Genomic DNA, 15,256 nt, shown 5'->3' with positions numbered 1-15,256 from the left:
TTCTCTTAATCTTCTATTTTTCCTAACCAAAGTCACGAGGCACTTGTTCTTTTATCGGCAATGCAATTGCTATTGTCGGCAACAAAAATGTTCACTTCGTCAATCCAAAACTTCGCAAAAACTAGTTTATGTATTGGTAACATTTCGTATTTGTTGACAAATGCTGAAATTAAACGTCACTCATTATGTTCTACTCGTTGAAAGGGCCAATGCAGAAAAATAAGACTACACTGAGAACAGAATTGCAGTTATAAATAGAATAGCAGAGAGTCAAATTGAATACACAACGCCACTAAATCATGCAGACTAAGGCACGTAACGCTCTAGGGGTAGGGGGAGTAGGCTCAAACGTTGCGGCTCAAACACAAAATTTATTTGTTTCATGCAAAGACCGTTGAGGAGGGGGGAATTGTCAAAAATTATACATTTCTCAGGAAACATTACTAAAGGACCTATGTACATATGAAATTCTCTCTCTCGCTCTCTTTCGACTATAACAGTGGAATACTAAAGCTTTCGGGAAGTTTTTCACTACAGATCGAAAGGCGATTTCCTTGACTAGCGTTTCATTCAAATAAACGCAACAGAAGAGGTTAATGTGACTCAGTTATTGATCAAAGAGAAGGTAAACAAAGAGAGCCTCTCATTTGTACATAGGTCCTTTAGTAATGTTTCGCGAGATTTTACCGTTATGTCATAAATGGACGCTGCCTAATTCCGTTTTCATTTATTTTATCGAATATTTTTAGTCTTCAATCTCACTATGGCAGCATTTCGGCTGTAAAAGTTGCCATGTCACGGTCTTGCAGCAAGTGCGAATTCAGCCTAGAAGTTGCAGCGTGACGTCATGGTTGATTGATTCATAATATTGTGCTCTGCAAGGAAAATCCACGGAGCACGATTATCGGATTACTTGAATTTCAGAGTTACGTTCGAATGGGTTACATGCATGCCCTTATTCACTACTCACACTGCTGTTTATTAGAGTGCGGCTTATTTTTCAAAACCAAAAATTCTTGTATTCTTATGAATTCGAATCAAATTAGAAGAGAAACCTCAAAGTTTGAGCCAAAAATATTAAGATTTAGAGGGGGGCAAGCGTCTTGAAGGTAAATTTTCAAATTATAAAAAAATGGCCTTCAGTTAAGTCACCACAACTTCTGTAATTTCTAACCAATTTTGAAACCTTTAGCACCATTATCTTAAAAACTAAATTGTAGAATATCAAATTTGTGTTAAATCAAAACTAGTTTCAATAAAAAGTAGCTTACTCCAAATGTTTCCTCATTTTACTAAAATAATATCCTTGTTTGACCATAACTTCATGAATACTCAACCGATTCCAAATCTTTTTGCATGGTTTAGAAGCTTACTTATTAATTTCATACTTTTCATTCCACACATTTCATTAAAAAAATGATTTGACCAAGTTATTCAACAAAAACTGTACAAAACCATGATTTTTAAACGAAAAACGTCAGTTTTTTTTATAATTTCAGTCAGTTAAACAATATTTTTAAAGCTAACACTGGTTTTCCTCATTTAATAAACCTTTAAAAAGGACTTGTCAACAATTTTTAAATAATTTTGAAACAATAATATTTTTGCTCATGTTAAAAAAATATGTGCACTATTCAAATCGTAATTAAAACAAAATGCTTTATAAACACAAGTTTTATAGGAAAAATGTAATTTTTGGCGAAAAAACATAAATAATCCAAAAAAAATTCTTGTTTTTGGGTACTTTTTGTTACAAAACTAAGCCAAAACCATTTTTTTGGAACATATGTTGTATGAACAGCATGGAAACAACTATTTTTGCTTCAAAAACATGTACAGTCGAAGCTCGTTATAACGACCACTTTAATAGCGACAAAAGCTATAGCGACATTTTTCGGTCCCTTGAAATTTTTTTTAATGTTATCACTATTCTCTATAACGACATTTCTCTATCACGACGCTCCCTTGCCATGTCGTTATAACAAGCTTTGACTGTACAAATATTTGAAATAGGTTGAGTATTTCTTAAGTTATGGTCAAACAAATATGAATTTACCAGTAAAATGAAGAAAATTTTTGAAAAAAACTACTCTTAACAAAGATTTGTTTCGATTTAAGACAAATTTGATGTTTTACAAAGTTTTCATAAATTTAATTTTGAAAATAATGATGCTAAAAGTTTTGAAATTGGTGAGAAATAATTGAAGTATTGGTGACTTCACAGAAGGCCATTTTTTATAACTTGAAAATTCACCTTCAAGACGCATGCGCCCCTAAATTGTTAATAGGATAAGAGATAGAATTTAAGTTAAGTACATAATATTAAGTTTTCAGTCTGTGTGACCTGTAGTCAAAGACGGTGAATAAATAAATGTATAAATCTTAATATTTTTGGCTCAAACTTTGCGGTTTCTCTCCTGATATGATTTGAATTCATAAGAGCACACGAATTTTTGGTTTTGAGAACTTTTGGATTTTAAGCCGCACCCTAGTGTCTATGCGTAAAAAAATCACTCAAAAGTAACTCGAAATCGAAAATTCTACAGGCTATTTTTACACTTTTTTACGTTCATATTATTCTCAGTGTATGAGAACAACAGAATAGGCCCTTTGCAAATCAATGCACTTATGATTTGACACAAAAACATCATCCTCTGATTGCCTGTAGAACAACAGGAGTGCTGCCAAAATAGTTTACCTATTGAAAGACGTATATTTTACATGTTTCTCAGTATATTGAAGTTTATGCGCTACAATCATCAGATAAGGAAAGTATTAAGAGGCTCAATTATTGCCAATGCATGTTTTGTTGCCTAATTCCAATGCATTAATTAGTTGTGTTCGATTTGTTCAATGAATTTAAATTGTGAATGAAAAACACACCGCAATTGAATATGGTTTTCTGGCAACCTATTTCCGTAATAAAAAGTGATTGCCGAGGAAAGCAAAGTGCATTAATTTTAATTTGTGATTTAAAGCATAAAAGTTCATTATTTTCGAGTGCTTTATAGACAAATCAAAAGATTTATAGTGCATTAGTGATCGGTGCGTAGCTTTTGTGACAAATTGGTATCGGAGCGGAGAATTGGACCTTTCAAAGCTGTTCTTGTGTTGTTTTATTCGGCAGCTCACGAATGACGATAATTTCGTAAGCATTTATTTCATTCAATAATAAAACCCATGTTATATCATATTTTTGTGAAAGATGAGGTTTACATGGAAGATTATAGTTCAAGGAATATACATATATACATTGAAGGTAACTCTTGTTCCGTAGATAAATTTTAACAAGGACGATAAGTTAGCTGCCGAAATTACCCTCAGGGTGCCCAAGCCATCATTTACCCTATATGTCCATGGTTTCTTCGATACCGATTCATTTCTTCTATAATTTTTCAATATTCAGTATGACCCAGGTAACCAATAAGCTGTATGGACCAATGCACGAGTTCACTAATCTGACGTTTGAGCGGTGCCAAATTCGTTGCTATGGTCACATAAATAACACGGCACCGCTCAAACGTCAGATAGTGAACTCGTGCATCGGTCCATACTGTCCTTCTACGCCTACTTGCCCCATGTTCTATGTAAACTTTATGGACCGCGGGAATATGCGTAGAACGGCAGCATATCGAGCCAATGCATTGTGTTGATTTTTTGCCGATATAATGCCAATAAGCTGATATAATGCTTATAGCTCTATATTACTCGGATTAAGAGGTGCTAGACCCGATATAATTGAGCGATTCCATACTTATGATGAGTAGTGTACATGTTTTACTTACATTCAACTTCTACAAAGCTTTTTTCTCGAACACAAATCAGTTGTTTTATAAAACACGTCACCCAGTTTTCGCAGTGAGCGTCAACTATCATATTGTCTCATTCTCAATTCAATTTCAACGCATTCTTCATTCATCTCACTGTTCAGATTTATTTTAAACATTGCATAGTGAATACATCAATAAGAGGAATAATAAGATTTTTGCGTTGTTCAAAAACAAAACTATCTATCTTCAGTGAATTTGGGAATGCCGCATCCAATGCTGATATCAGAAATGTTCCAGCATGTCACAATTTTGAGTTATAGGTCACCAAAGTTTTTGATCCTACTGATTTTATTGATAATGAGTCAAATTCAAACAATTATGTATTAAGCTTTTTGGTGTATCAACCGATTTCAAGTTTTATATGAGACATAATTTGGTTACACACAATGTAATCGAATTTTTTCCACATGCTTGTAACCTCCGTACAAAACACGCCGATTGTTCCATGAAACTGACTATGCTTTTCCAACACCAAAAGTTTATTTCAAATATTGAAAATACTTAGTAAATTTATTTTGTTCACCCTTATAAAGCTCTTATCGGCTTCTGTAACTTTGTTATCTACTAAGTTTGAACTTACTCAATTCAACACTCATTAATTTGTTCGCTTTAAACTCAATCCCGACTCACTCTTAAATATTCTTGTCACAGTCTTTACACCTACTCGACTCACTATTGACGCATTCATAAGTCACATTCGACTCACTCTACTCACTAAACTGAAATCACTTTAGGCACACTCGCAGCTTACCTCCCATAAACTTTCAATTAACGCTTACCTTACTATTGTTTCATACTCGACTCACTATCAAATCATTTCAAAATACCGAATTTAGATAAAATTTCGATAATTAAAACAGGTTGGACATTACAACCATACATGGTAATTTTACCTAAATCTGAGAAATTTCGATGAAATCTCAGAAAGGACTACAGCTTTCAAGCAACACTTTAGAGGTTTACTAACGGACTTTGTGAAAAAATTCTGGTTGATCTTCTTATGTTTATCCTTTTTGCTGAAGGAATTTGCTCACTATTTTTCTAATTTATCACAAAATCTTGAATAAATTCCTTAAGAAGTTAAGTTGTCAAAATATCCAGAAACAATTTTAGGGAATAGTTTACCCTCTATTCAATTATGATATGGTCATAACTGATACTTGACTTACAGCCTTTATCGCCTCGACACGGTCTTTTTTTCAATTAAGGTCAGGAATCTGAAGTGATTGATTGAATAGGGTACAGAGCTACTTGGGCACTTCCATGATTCACTTTGGTATGAGGGGTTTTTCTCGGCTGAATCGTCTGAAATTTAGCAATTAGAAGCACTTCAATACGACGCATATTTTGAACAAATATAAGATCAGTAGCTTTCAAAAAAAACCCCACTGCCGAAATGAATCAAAAGTGCCAAGAATGGGATCGCGCTTCTACCGTGCAGAACTACGAGGAGTTTTTATAAAATGTCTGACACTATAATTGTAAGTGATTCTAAACAATTTTTTTAAAGTCTGTTAGTGAAATTTTCTGTACAATTCAATAGAAAACATTCGGTATAGCTAGATAGAATTATTTATTTCAGAAAAAAAATACAGAAATCTCAGATAAATGTCTGATTAAATTCTTCTCTTAGAACTTTTCCACCAATTCCGTAGAGAGTTCTAAAACTTATGTATTCGTTACTTCTCCCGACATATTTATTCTCATCAGCTGAGTTTAGCAAACTCGTGATATATTGTATAAAAAAAAATCGCTATCATCATCATCACCACCGTCATCATCACTTTGTCATGAAAGCCAGACAGCCTCTCCTATACGATATCGCAGCAACCCTCCGCATTCGGCAAACAGCGGAACCCCGATATTTCGAACGCAACCCCTTTTTCGGCGCCCAAACGCAAGGCCTACTGACTGACGACTGATGCATCCTCCGATTCCAAACAGGGCCCTACGTGTGCAACACAAGCCGAAAAAATTCGCTACGCCTGCTGCGACATTCATATCCGCACGCACGTCTGCATGTACGAAAATCGCCGTTTGATTGGTTAAATGCGTGTTTTGATTTTAAACCCTTCGGAATTCCCCCCTTGCGTAAGGTTAGGACTCGGCAATGCAGTGTCCCTTATGCTTTAAAATCCGAAGGGGTTGTTGTAACTTTTGTGCACCCGATGCACACATTCTGTCGAAGAATGTGTGTTTCCTTGTGTCAGCACGCTGACTTCTGGATTGTACCGGCGGGAGAAAGTCATTCTTGGATGGGTTTTCAATGGGAGAAATGTTTTCTTAACTAGGTCATTAACGACAAATTCACAGCACGTGGCCTTCACAATTGTGAAGGGTTTTTTTACGTAAGATGCTGGATTTTAACAACCTTTTTTGCTTGTTTTTCCTCTTCTTGCAGACGATAACTACAGCGACCGGGAGGATGGAAGCGACCGCGATCAACTGGGAAGCCCGATTCCGACGGACCGGCCGGACCGCGTTACTCCTCTCAACCTGGTAAGTGACTCAATTCGGCCTACTGCGATCAATATTTGTCCGGGCTATGCAAACAAATTTCAGAAATTGAATTCCCTTTTTTTGTTTCGCCCACAGATTACAGATGCCTCCAGGCGGACGCCGTCTCCACCTCAGCAAACGGCTCTTGGTGCACCCAGCAGCAGTAGTATTGGCGTGGCGTTGGCAGCCCTGCAAAACCAGCTGCCACTGGGATCGCTTTTCCTGCAGAATCAGCTGGGGCTGGGAACACTGGGAAATCTATCCAGTCAGGAACTGAATGTGTTGCAGCAGGCGTTGCAAGCTCAGCAGGCGTCCTTCCAGCAACAGCTGCAGAACTACATGCTCATGCAGGCTCAGGGGAACGTCGGAGGGAACGGAAGCGCTGCCGCTCAGGCCACGGCCCAAGCCGCCGCCCAGTTTCTCATGCAAAATCAGGTACGTATACTATCAGAAGATTCTACAGTGGTCGACATTTGTTTAGACGAGTTTCAAAAATGGATCAGAAATACCTAGGGAACTCTCCATAACTCGATATTGCAAGGACCTTCAAGTTAGGAAGGTATCAAGTTATCTGTCTATGTATTAGTGTTAGTTATAGCATAACCAAGAACAAAAACAAAACTATGGTATTTCGTATTTCGGTTTTTCTGAAACTGTTTTAAAGAAAAATCGGAACTCGGCTAAACGAATGTTGACCACTGTATATCAATACGGTTTCAAATCAACCAACCATCTAAACCACCGTCTTTTCTGTCTCTCTCTCGCCTTATGTCTGTCTCCGTTCTCCGTTCCGGATTGTAGCTTACTCCTCCAAGCTTCCCCACTCCGCCTCAGTCCATCACTAACAGTGCTACTAGCGTCTCTACTAACATCACAAGTCCCTCCACTATCTCGAACAGTGCGTCCAGTATCGCCAACACAACAAAGCTTAAACTAACGCACGATGGATCACGATCGCTTCAGGTTGGATTCATCCTCGAAGTTCTTGAACCTTTTTTCGTCTAATCCTCCACCATTCTACAATTTGCAGGTCCAGCAAGCAGTGGCCCAACTGCAGGCCCTCCAGCAGAAGCAGCAACAGCTGAAGGCCAGTTCTACTCCAACACCGGCGAATCTATCCGGAACTTCGCCTCTTCACAGCCCATCAGGAAGTCCAGGTCTTCACCATCCATCGGCTCACTCGTCCCTTCTGGGCTCCAGTCAAACCACACCCCCCAACGCCAACCAACTAAACGTCGGAGGCATCCTGACCCCTTCAACACCCGGATCAACAGCTCACACTCCCCAACTACAGAAGCACAACGCCGCGCCACGGGCCCTGGAACCATCACCGGAAGAAACCACCGACCTGGAGGAGCTCGAACAGTTCGCCAAAACGTTTAAACAGCGGCGGATAAAGCTCGGGTTTACCCAAGGGGACGTCGGGCTCGCGATGGGAAAGCTCTATGGAAACGATTTCTCCCAGACCACCATCTCGCGGTTCGAGGCACTGAATCTGAGCTTCAAGAACATGTGCAAGCTGAAACCGCTGCTACAGAAGTGGCTCGAGGACGCCGATAGCAGCATCTCCAACCCTGGCGGGTGAGTACACGCATAATCTTAGACTTTCACTAGTAGCGTGATATCTAATGTTAATTAGACTTTTAAACTCACTCAATAAAACTAAAAAACGTAACAAGAAGTCGAAAAAGCCGACGTGATCAACCAACTTTGGACAAAAATCGAACGCGACTTATTCATATACGTATTGATCTTGAGAAGTAACAAGATATCGTTTTAGGATAAATATAACATTTTGAACCATATAGATGATTTGATTCTTCGACAAAGCTGTTTGTTACATCAATCACACTTGATGATAACTTTTTCAATACAAAAGGTGTTGTTAGATACCCTAGATCTCACTGGAATACAGGCCTTTAATAGTTATATATTGATGATTGAGACTCTTCATCATTTGGTTCTCACAGAGGTCCTCGCAAAGGTGGTAACAAAGGCTTTGTGAAGCTTCGCAGAACCTTGCGATTCTTGACGAACCTTCTCAGAGCTTTATACAGATCTTTGTTTGACTTTCGTTTGAGACTTGTATAAATCGTTATTACAACCATCGATAGACCAAAAAATCCTTGAAAAACGCACAATATCCGTACTTTTTAACATAAACTTCAACACAAACTTGTGGGACGAGTTGAAGTCCTGTTTCATATTCAAAAGCCATCAATAGTTCGCTGATTTCACCTGTAGATTGAAGATCGTTATTTTAGGAAGCTCTTGGAGGACCTCCAACATCTATTACATTCAATTATATGGCTACAGACATCGTGCCATATTGAGGGCTTTCCTCAGCCGAGTGGTTAGAGTCCGCGGCTACAAAGGAAAGCCACAAAAATTGGACTCCTTTAAAAACTCCTTTCAAAAATTAAAAAAAAACTCGCGGAAACTATGTGATAACTAAATTAGACAATGGGACCAGCTTTCTTCTTTGGGTATTTTTTCAATTTTTTATGGCACCTCTTTGGAACCGGCTCCAAATAGGTCAATTTTATTTTTCTTCTAACCTGGAAAATTTAACTGATAAATATTATCATTTAAAAAAAAGCAGTTCAGACCTGATCGAACAAGACCATTTTAGCTCGAAATTCTCCCACTTTGTAAAAAGACCTGGTTCACAACTAAATCACTGGGCATGTTATTTAGGTGGCCAATATCCTTCAACTGTTTTCCCACGACCATGTCTGAGTTAGCTCTTGAAAATAATGAAGTTCAACAACCAAATTTCGGTAGGGAGCCGGATCCTTCTTGGCACTTTTGATTCATTTCGGCAGTGGGGTTTTTCGGAAGCTACTAAACTCATACTTGGCCACAATACCCGATCGATGAAGAGAAATTGACCATACGACGTACGCCCTTATTCTAGCACACATAATATAATAATTTATCTGCATTCTATTCAATTCTATTTAATTCTTTGCTATTATAGCCTGTTCTATTCTATTCAATTCTACTCTACTTAAATCTATTCTATTCTGATCCACTCTACTTGTTCTTATACTTATTTTTACTAATGCCAATGTTGTAAAACAACTGTGCGCAAATCACTTTCGATGTTTATATGACTTTATAGCATTGACAGGTCTGTAAAACAGCGCTATGGACCAATGCACGCGTTCACTCATTGACGTTTGAGCGGTGCCATGTTATTTACGTGACCATGGAAACTAGTGAATTCGGCACCGCTCAAACGTCAAATTCATGAACTCATGCAGCGGTCCATGGAACGATGCACGAGTTCACTAATTTGACATTTGATGTCGATGCCGAATTCACTGGTTTCCATGTGTAGTGAAGAAAACAGCACTGTGATTAGCTGTACGCAAAGACCAGGCTTCTGGCACCACAATACTACCCCATGGGAAAAAAAAACGAGCCACCATGGTCGGTTCCCACTGGGAAGTGGTTCCCCAAGACAGTTCAATGTTAGTAAACAAACAGTCGTTTCGGGACAAACAATCTAGAATGGCGAAAACAAAATATATGGGGAAAATGTGATTGATACTACTTTCTGCTGGTTTAAACAGACACACAGTTGCAAACGCTTGAAATATTCGATTCTGAACGAAAACGTTTTTTTATGGTGAGCTTCGAAAACAGTTTGATTAAATGGTAAATTATTATTTATAATATTTGGCCAAAGTGAGGAATTACTCTTGAGTTCGATGCTCACTACAAAAACATGGCTACTTAGCAGTTGGCTGGCAAAGACTACTGAGATGTAAATAAACAAAAATCCACTGAACGGTATTTCATTTGACAACTCATGCATGTGAAATGTTTCAGGCGAAAATCATCTGAAACATTTTTAGCAAGCTTTCACTAGAATTTTATTTATAGCAAGATACACCGAAAAAAAACGCTATTGGATATGTGAAAGTGATGGGATAAAACGGAAAAGCTCTGACGCGATAGAGAAACGCAGGTATTTGACCGGAAAAGACCGCGAACTTTGAAGAAAAGAGAAAAAAAAATGCAACGGAGAATCTCCCTTCGTTCAGTGATCTATTTTCGACAAGCACAGTCGCGTTTTCACTGCTAAGTAAAACAAAAAAAACTTCGGTATTCTTTGTAAGTTAAATTTTGTATCGCGTTATAATTTCAATTTATTCCTAATGTTGGAATACGACACCATGGTCACATAAATAACACGGCACTGCTAAAACGTCAAATAGTGAATCCGTGCATTGGTCAATGCACAGATTCCGACGCCTGCTCATTATGTCAGCATTAGTACTCGACCAGTCGCATTGCAGAAGTCTTTTACATGAAACTTGGTTATAGATTTGGGCAGACTCAGCTCTTCCCAGCTCTTGAGTCTCTCTTGTTGTCGGGAAACTTGTTCAAATTACCTTCAAAACTGGGATCCAGCTCAAATGACAAGCATTTAATACAAAATACTTCAATTCCTTAAAAAACCCTTATTTAAACTTACCGTGAAATAACAATTCAAATCTTCATTTTATTGGAGCATATGAGAAACACGGATTAAGAGTCAGAGCCTGTGCATAGCAATTTTTCACAGACCTGGAAGCGCTATAAAGCCGTACAAGCATCGAAAATTTACCGTTCCAATCGTTTGCGCGCAGTTGTTAATTATTACAGTGTCCAATTGTAAAAATATGTATAAGAACAAGAAGGGTGGATCAGCATAGAATAAAATTAAGTAGACTAGAATTCAGTAGAATAGAACAGACTAGAATAGTAAAGAATTAAATAGAATTGAATAGAATACAGATATATAACATATATAGGGATATGTGATGTTCAAGTGTTTCGATTAACCTTGATACAGTCATTGTTCAGCTATATTGATTTTTATACATTTCAATTATACTTTGACCCTTTTCTAATGACAGCTTCCTAAACAATATGTGTACGTGTAAATTATGCAACTTGCTAAATTGAATGAAATAAGAACAATCGCAAAGGTACAATGATTATGTATGTACCTAACCGTTGATTATAGATTGAACGGAATTTACCGTGCAATATTCATTCCATACACATCAAAAGGGCGTATCCTGTCCAAGAATTTCTTAACACATATGTGAATGCTTTGGACAATTTCCTAAAATCACTATCAGGCTTTAGATTGGTAGATATAATTTTTCGTGTATGGGCTGATAAGTAATAACTAAACATATCATTGGCCCTTTTCAAATGTCGATCTAGAAAAATTTGAGAAAAATAAATTTCTCAATATCTTAAACCAGATAAAAAAATATAACTACAAAATTTTATATAATCTGTTTTTTGAAACAAGTTAAAGTGGCATTATTCCTGTGATTTCTATCATATAAACTTCAAAAGGGCGTAACTCAAAATTCTGACTAAATCAACTGACGACTGCCGTTTTGATGGTATATTTAATTTGATAATAACGGTAATTCGAGCACCGTGAAGAGCATTATAGGGGGGCCAGATAGCCGTAGCGGTAAACGCGCAGCTATTCAGCATGACCATGCTGAGGGTCGTGGGTTCGAATCCCGCTGGTCGAGGATCTTTTCGTAAAGGAAATTTTCTCGATTCCCAGGGCATAGAGTATCTTCGTACCTGCCACACGATATACGCATGCAAAAATGGTCAATCGGCAAAGAAAGCTCTCAGTTAATAACTGTGGAAGTGCTCATAAGAACACTAATCTGAGAAGCAGGCTTTGTCCCAGTTAGGACGTAAAGCCAGAAAGAAGAAGAAGAAGAAGAAAAAGAGCATCATTCTCTTCGCTTTCTGAGATTAATCTTTGCTCTTAGAGGTTACCCCGACGTCTCACTGTTTAGTCCGGCCATTTTGTGTTTTGTTCAATGTCTAAGAACTAATTTTGATCTTGTATACATAACTCCGGAACAACTCCGAAATGGTGGTCATTTCCACGAATTCCAAAGCTTTTCGGAAAACAAAACATCCAGACGATTCCATTCGAACTGAAACGAAGGCAATCCGTCAGGAATAGCCAAAATTGTAGCAATTTGAACTTTTTTCCATTTGCTTTAGATTTTAGTCCTCTCCTATTCTTGTTGCAACAATTCTCTTCCGCAATAACAGTTTATCACCACTTAAACTGAATATGACAATGATCGCTTACCTTATGCTCAGCGATTTTCAAGGCTTTGTGTTGCAATTTTCGAGAACTTTCACCCTGTTGGTGAACGTTGCCACATTATCGAACAGCATGCATAAACTATATTCGATTTTGTGTTCGAAAAACTGATTAATCACGAGTTGAAAAGGTTGCCTCTTGTGATTGTCATGACAATTTTTCTTTTGATTGTATCATAATCCACAAAAGTTGGGAAAAACGGTTGTGAGCACGCCTGTTTGTTGTTTGTTTTTCGTCTTTTTGATTGTGACAATTTGATTCACTAGTTATAACCGAAATAGAGCGAGAGAGGAGAGAACCTCTCATTGTTACATATGTCCTTTTGAAAAGTTACGCCGGAATTGTTAGGTTGATTCAACCATACACACATTTTGAAGCAATAGAAAATATGCCTTAGTAAAAACATTTGACGGAGACCACACACTCAATCTGTTCAGTAAAAATAACTGGGTTTTGGAACTACCGAAAAAGTCAGTAAACTAAAAAAAATGTCAAAAATCGAAAAACAGAGATTTTTTACTGAAATTTTGCAGAGAGCTTTCTTTTTATATCATATATCGATATAAAATAAAACATGGTGAAATTTGCTTTTCAATTACGCGTGGCGACAGTTTTCATTTTACTGACTTTTTCGGTAGTTCCAAAACCCAGTAAAATTTTAACGACCCCAGTAATATAATCTAAGTGTGCATGTTGTCATTTTGCTGTGGAGATCTGCGCAAATATGATTTGACAGTTATAATGAAACAAAAATTATTTCCACTAGAGAGTAGATATATAAACTACTATCTTGGAAGCAGTGATTTTATCAAGTGATGCATGTCACCAAACATGTTGCTTGCATCCATGTTCAAGTTATAATCAAATATTCAGGAATTGCGGATGCTACTAGCCGAAAGCACAGCCAGAGGTAAATAGGTCTTGCTTTACTTTACATTTGATGGCGCTACGTTTTTCAGGCATAACCTGCGCCACAATATTATGCCAACAAACTCGGTCCATGGCTGCTTGCCTCCAGTTTCTCTATCGCCCCACACTTCCTAGATCCAGCCCCACTAGGTCAAGCCACCTAGCTCGTTGCGCTCCTCTTCGTCTTTTACCGGCCGGATTTGAGGTTAACACCATTGTTGCGGGATTGTTGTCCGGCATTCTCACAACGTTTCCCGCCCATCGTACCCTTCAAGCTTTGGCGACTTTCTGGATACTGGGTTCACCGTAGAGTTGCGCAAGCTCGTGGTTCATTCTTCTCCTCCATACGCCGTTCTCACATAATCCACCAAAGGTCGTCCTAAGTACACGCAGAGTTGCTTGCTGTCACTATCAATGCTTGAAATTTGCTGATTTGTACAGGCCGACTGCGATGCAATTCGAATCATTCCGTATCACAACAACATCATGCTGTCTACTCCATCACCAGTGCATTTAAACAAATGCAACAAAACAAGCTGTTGATATTCAAACAAATTTGTTGTATGCTGTACCAATATGGACTAGCTGTTGTAAAACCAGGAAGAAAGCTCTGCAGAGAATTCAAAATAAAATTTTGAAAATGATTCTGAGGCTTCCTCCCTGGTATAGTACCAATGAGTTACATAGGATATCCAATGTTGAAACATTGGAACAAATGTCAAATAAAATAATCAATAATTTCAGGCAAAAATCGTTACAATCTACTATTGCTACGATTAATGCGTTATATGTTTAGGTTAATTTAGGTTAAGTATATTAAAAACTTTTTTTTTTCTCTTATAAGCAGGTGAAATCAACTCACCTGTAAAAAATCTGAACTGCTACGGCAAATGAAATGTAATATGTTGTTAACAAAATGTTAATAAAATCTTAGATTTGTTTTACCAAATTAGGATGATAGTGTTGTCTAATAACACAGAACACCTAGATATAAGAAGAAATAATGAATGTAATGTTTGGAATGATACTAATAAAGAAATTAAAAAAAAAAAAAAAAAAAAAAAAAAAAAAAAAAAAAAAAAAAAAAAAAAAAAAAAAAAAAAAAAAAGCAATTAAAATGGCAATTTATCGGTACGATATTCTTGATAGTGCTGTAGACGGATTAAAACTGTGTGTTGGTCACTGAAAAACATTAAGGACATATCTCCATCAGTACCAAAATGGCCTCTAATATGGCACCTTACTTCCCCCTTCACTTTCCACTCCCTCCTCCCACGCTTCTCACAGTGTTTTGGAGAGCGATCACAAAAAATGATTATTTGAAGCTACTAACCTTATTGTAGAGCAATGGTTTCTTAACTGAAAGCATTCCATAATGTGTTTTTCACAAATTACCTGTTTTTGAATGCAAACAAGTAGTTATTGCTGTGATTTGTGTTGTCAAATATCACGCACTATCGAATCACTTCTTCTTCACGCACCGTGTTGTTGTTTGAAAGCATTTCGGTGCCTGTTCTAAAATTCACTTTTCATGGTATTTCTACTCACCGTGACAATTCAAAAATCTGATGCGATATTTGTAACACTTTATGTTTTCTCGCGCCGTACTCCTGGGAGCAATAAAACACTTAAATTCACCGATTTGTGCTCGAAAAATAACACCGGAATACGAATTCACTGGGCCAACATTGTTTATGAATCGGATGCGCAGCTCTCACTGATTGGAAGTGATGTCAGTTTTTATGTTTGGAAATAAAATTGTTTGGATATTCATACACTTGCTACAACCACGTATTTTACAATTTCATAATACTCAGAAAGTGTACAATGTCACAAGTGTTGCAAATGCATACTGATGGCAACTTTC

The 15,256-nt window shown here is 37.4% G+C and overlaps 1 protein-coding gene across 3 annotated transcripts in view; it reads left to right on the top strand.

Moving 5' to 3' along the window:
• LOC23687865 (protein nubbin) overlaps positions 1-15,256 on the top strand; it is a 493,425-nt gene that overhangs the window by 470,402 nt on the left and 7,767 nt on the right. For 2 of the 3 annotated variants that reach the window (XM_021848316.1, XM_021848314.1), the window contains 4 exons: positions 6,232-6,329; positions 6,426-6,764; positions 7,131-7,292; positions 7,360-7,910. In XM_021848316.1, coding sequence (XP_021704008.1) covers positions 6,232-6,329; positions 6,426-6,764; positions 7,131-7,292; positions 7,360-7,910 — 1,150 coding nt within the window. The remainder of the gene's footprint in view (positions 1-6,231; positions 6,330-6,425; positions 6,765-7,130; positions 7,293-7,359; positions 7,911-15,256) is intronic. The other variant, XM_021848315.1, reaches the window with a different exon arrangement.

The sequence above is a fragment of the Aedes aegypti genome, chromosome 2 (genome assembly GCF_002204515.2).
Source record: "Aedes aegypti strain LVP_AGWG chromosome 2, AaegL5.0 Primary Assembly, whole genome shotgun sequence".
NCBI lineage: Eukaryota > Metazoa > Arthropoda > Insecta > Diptera > Culicidae > Aedes > Aedes aegypti.
This window is presented reverse-complemented; position numbering and strand designations above follow the sequence as displayed.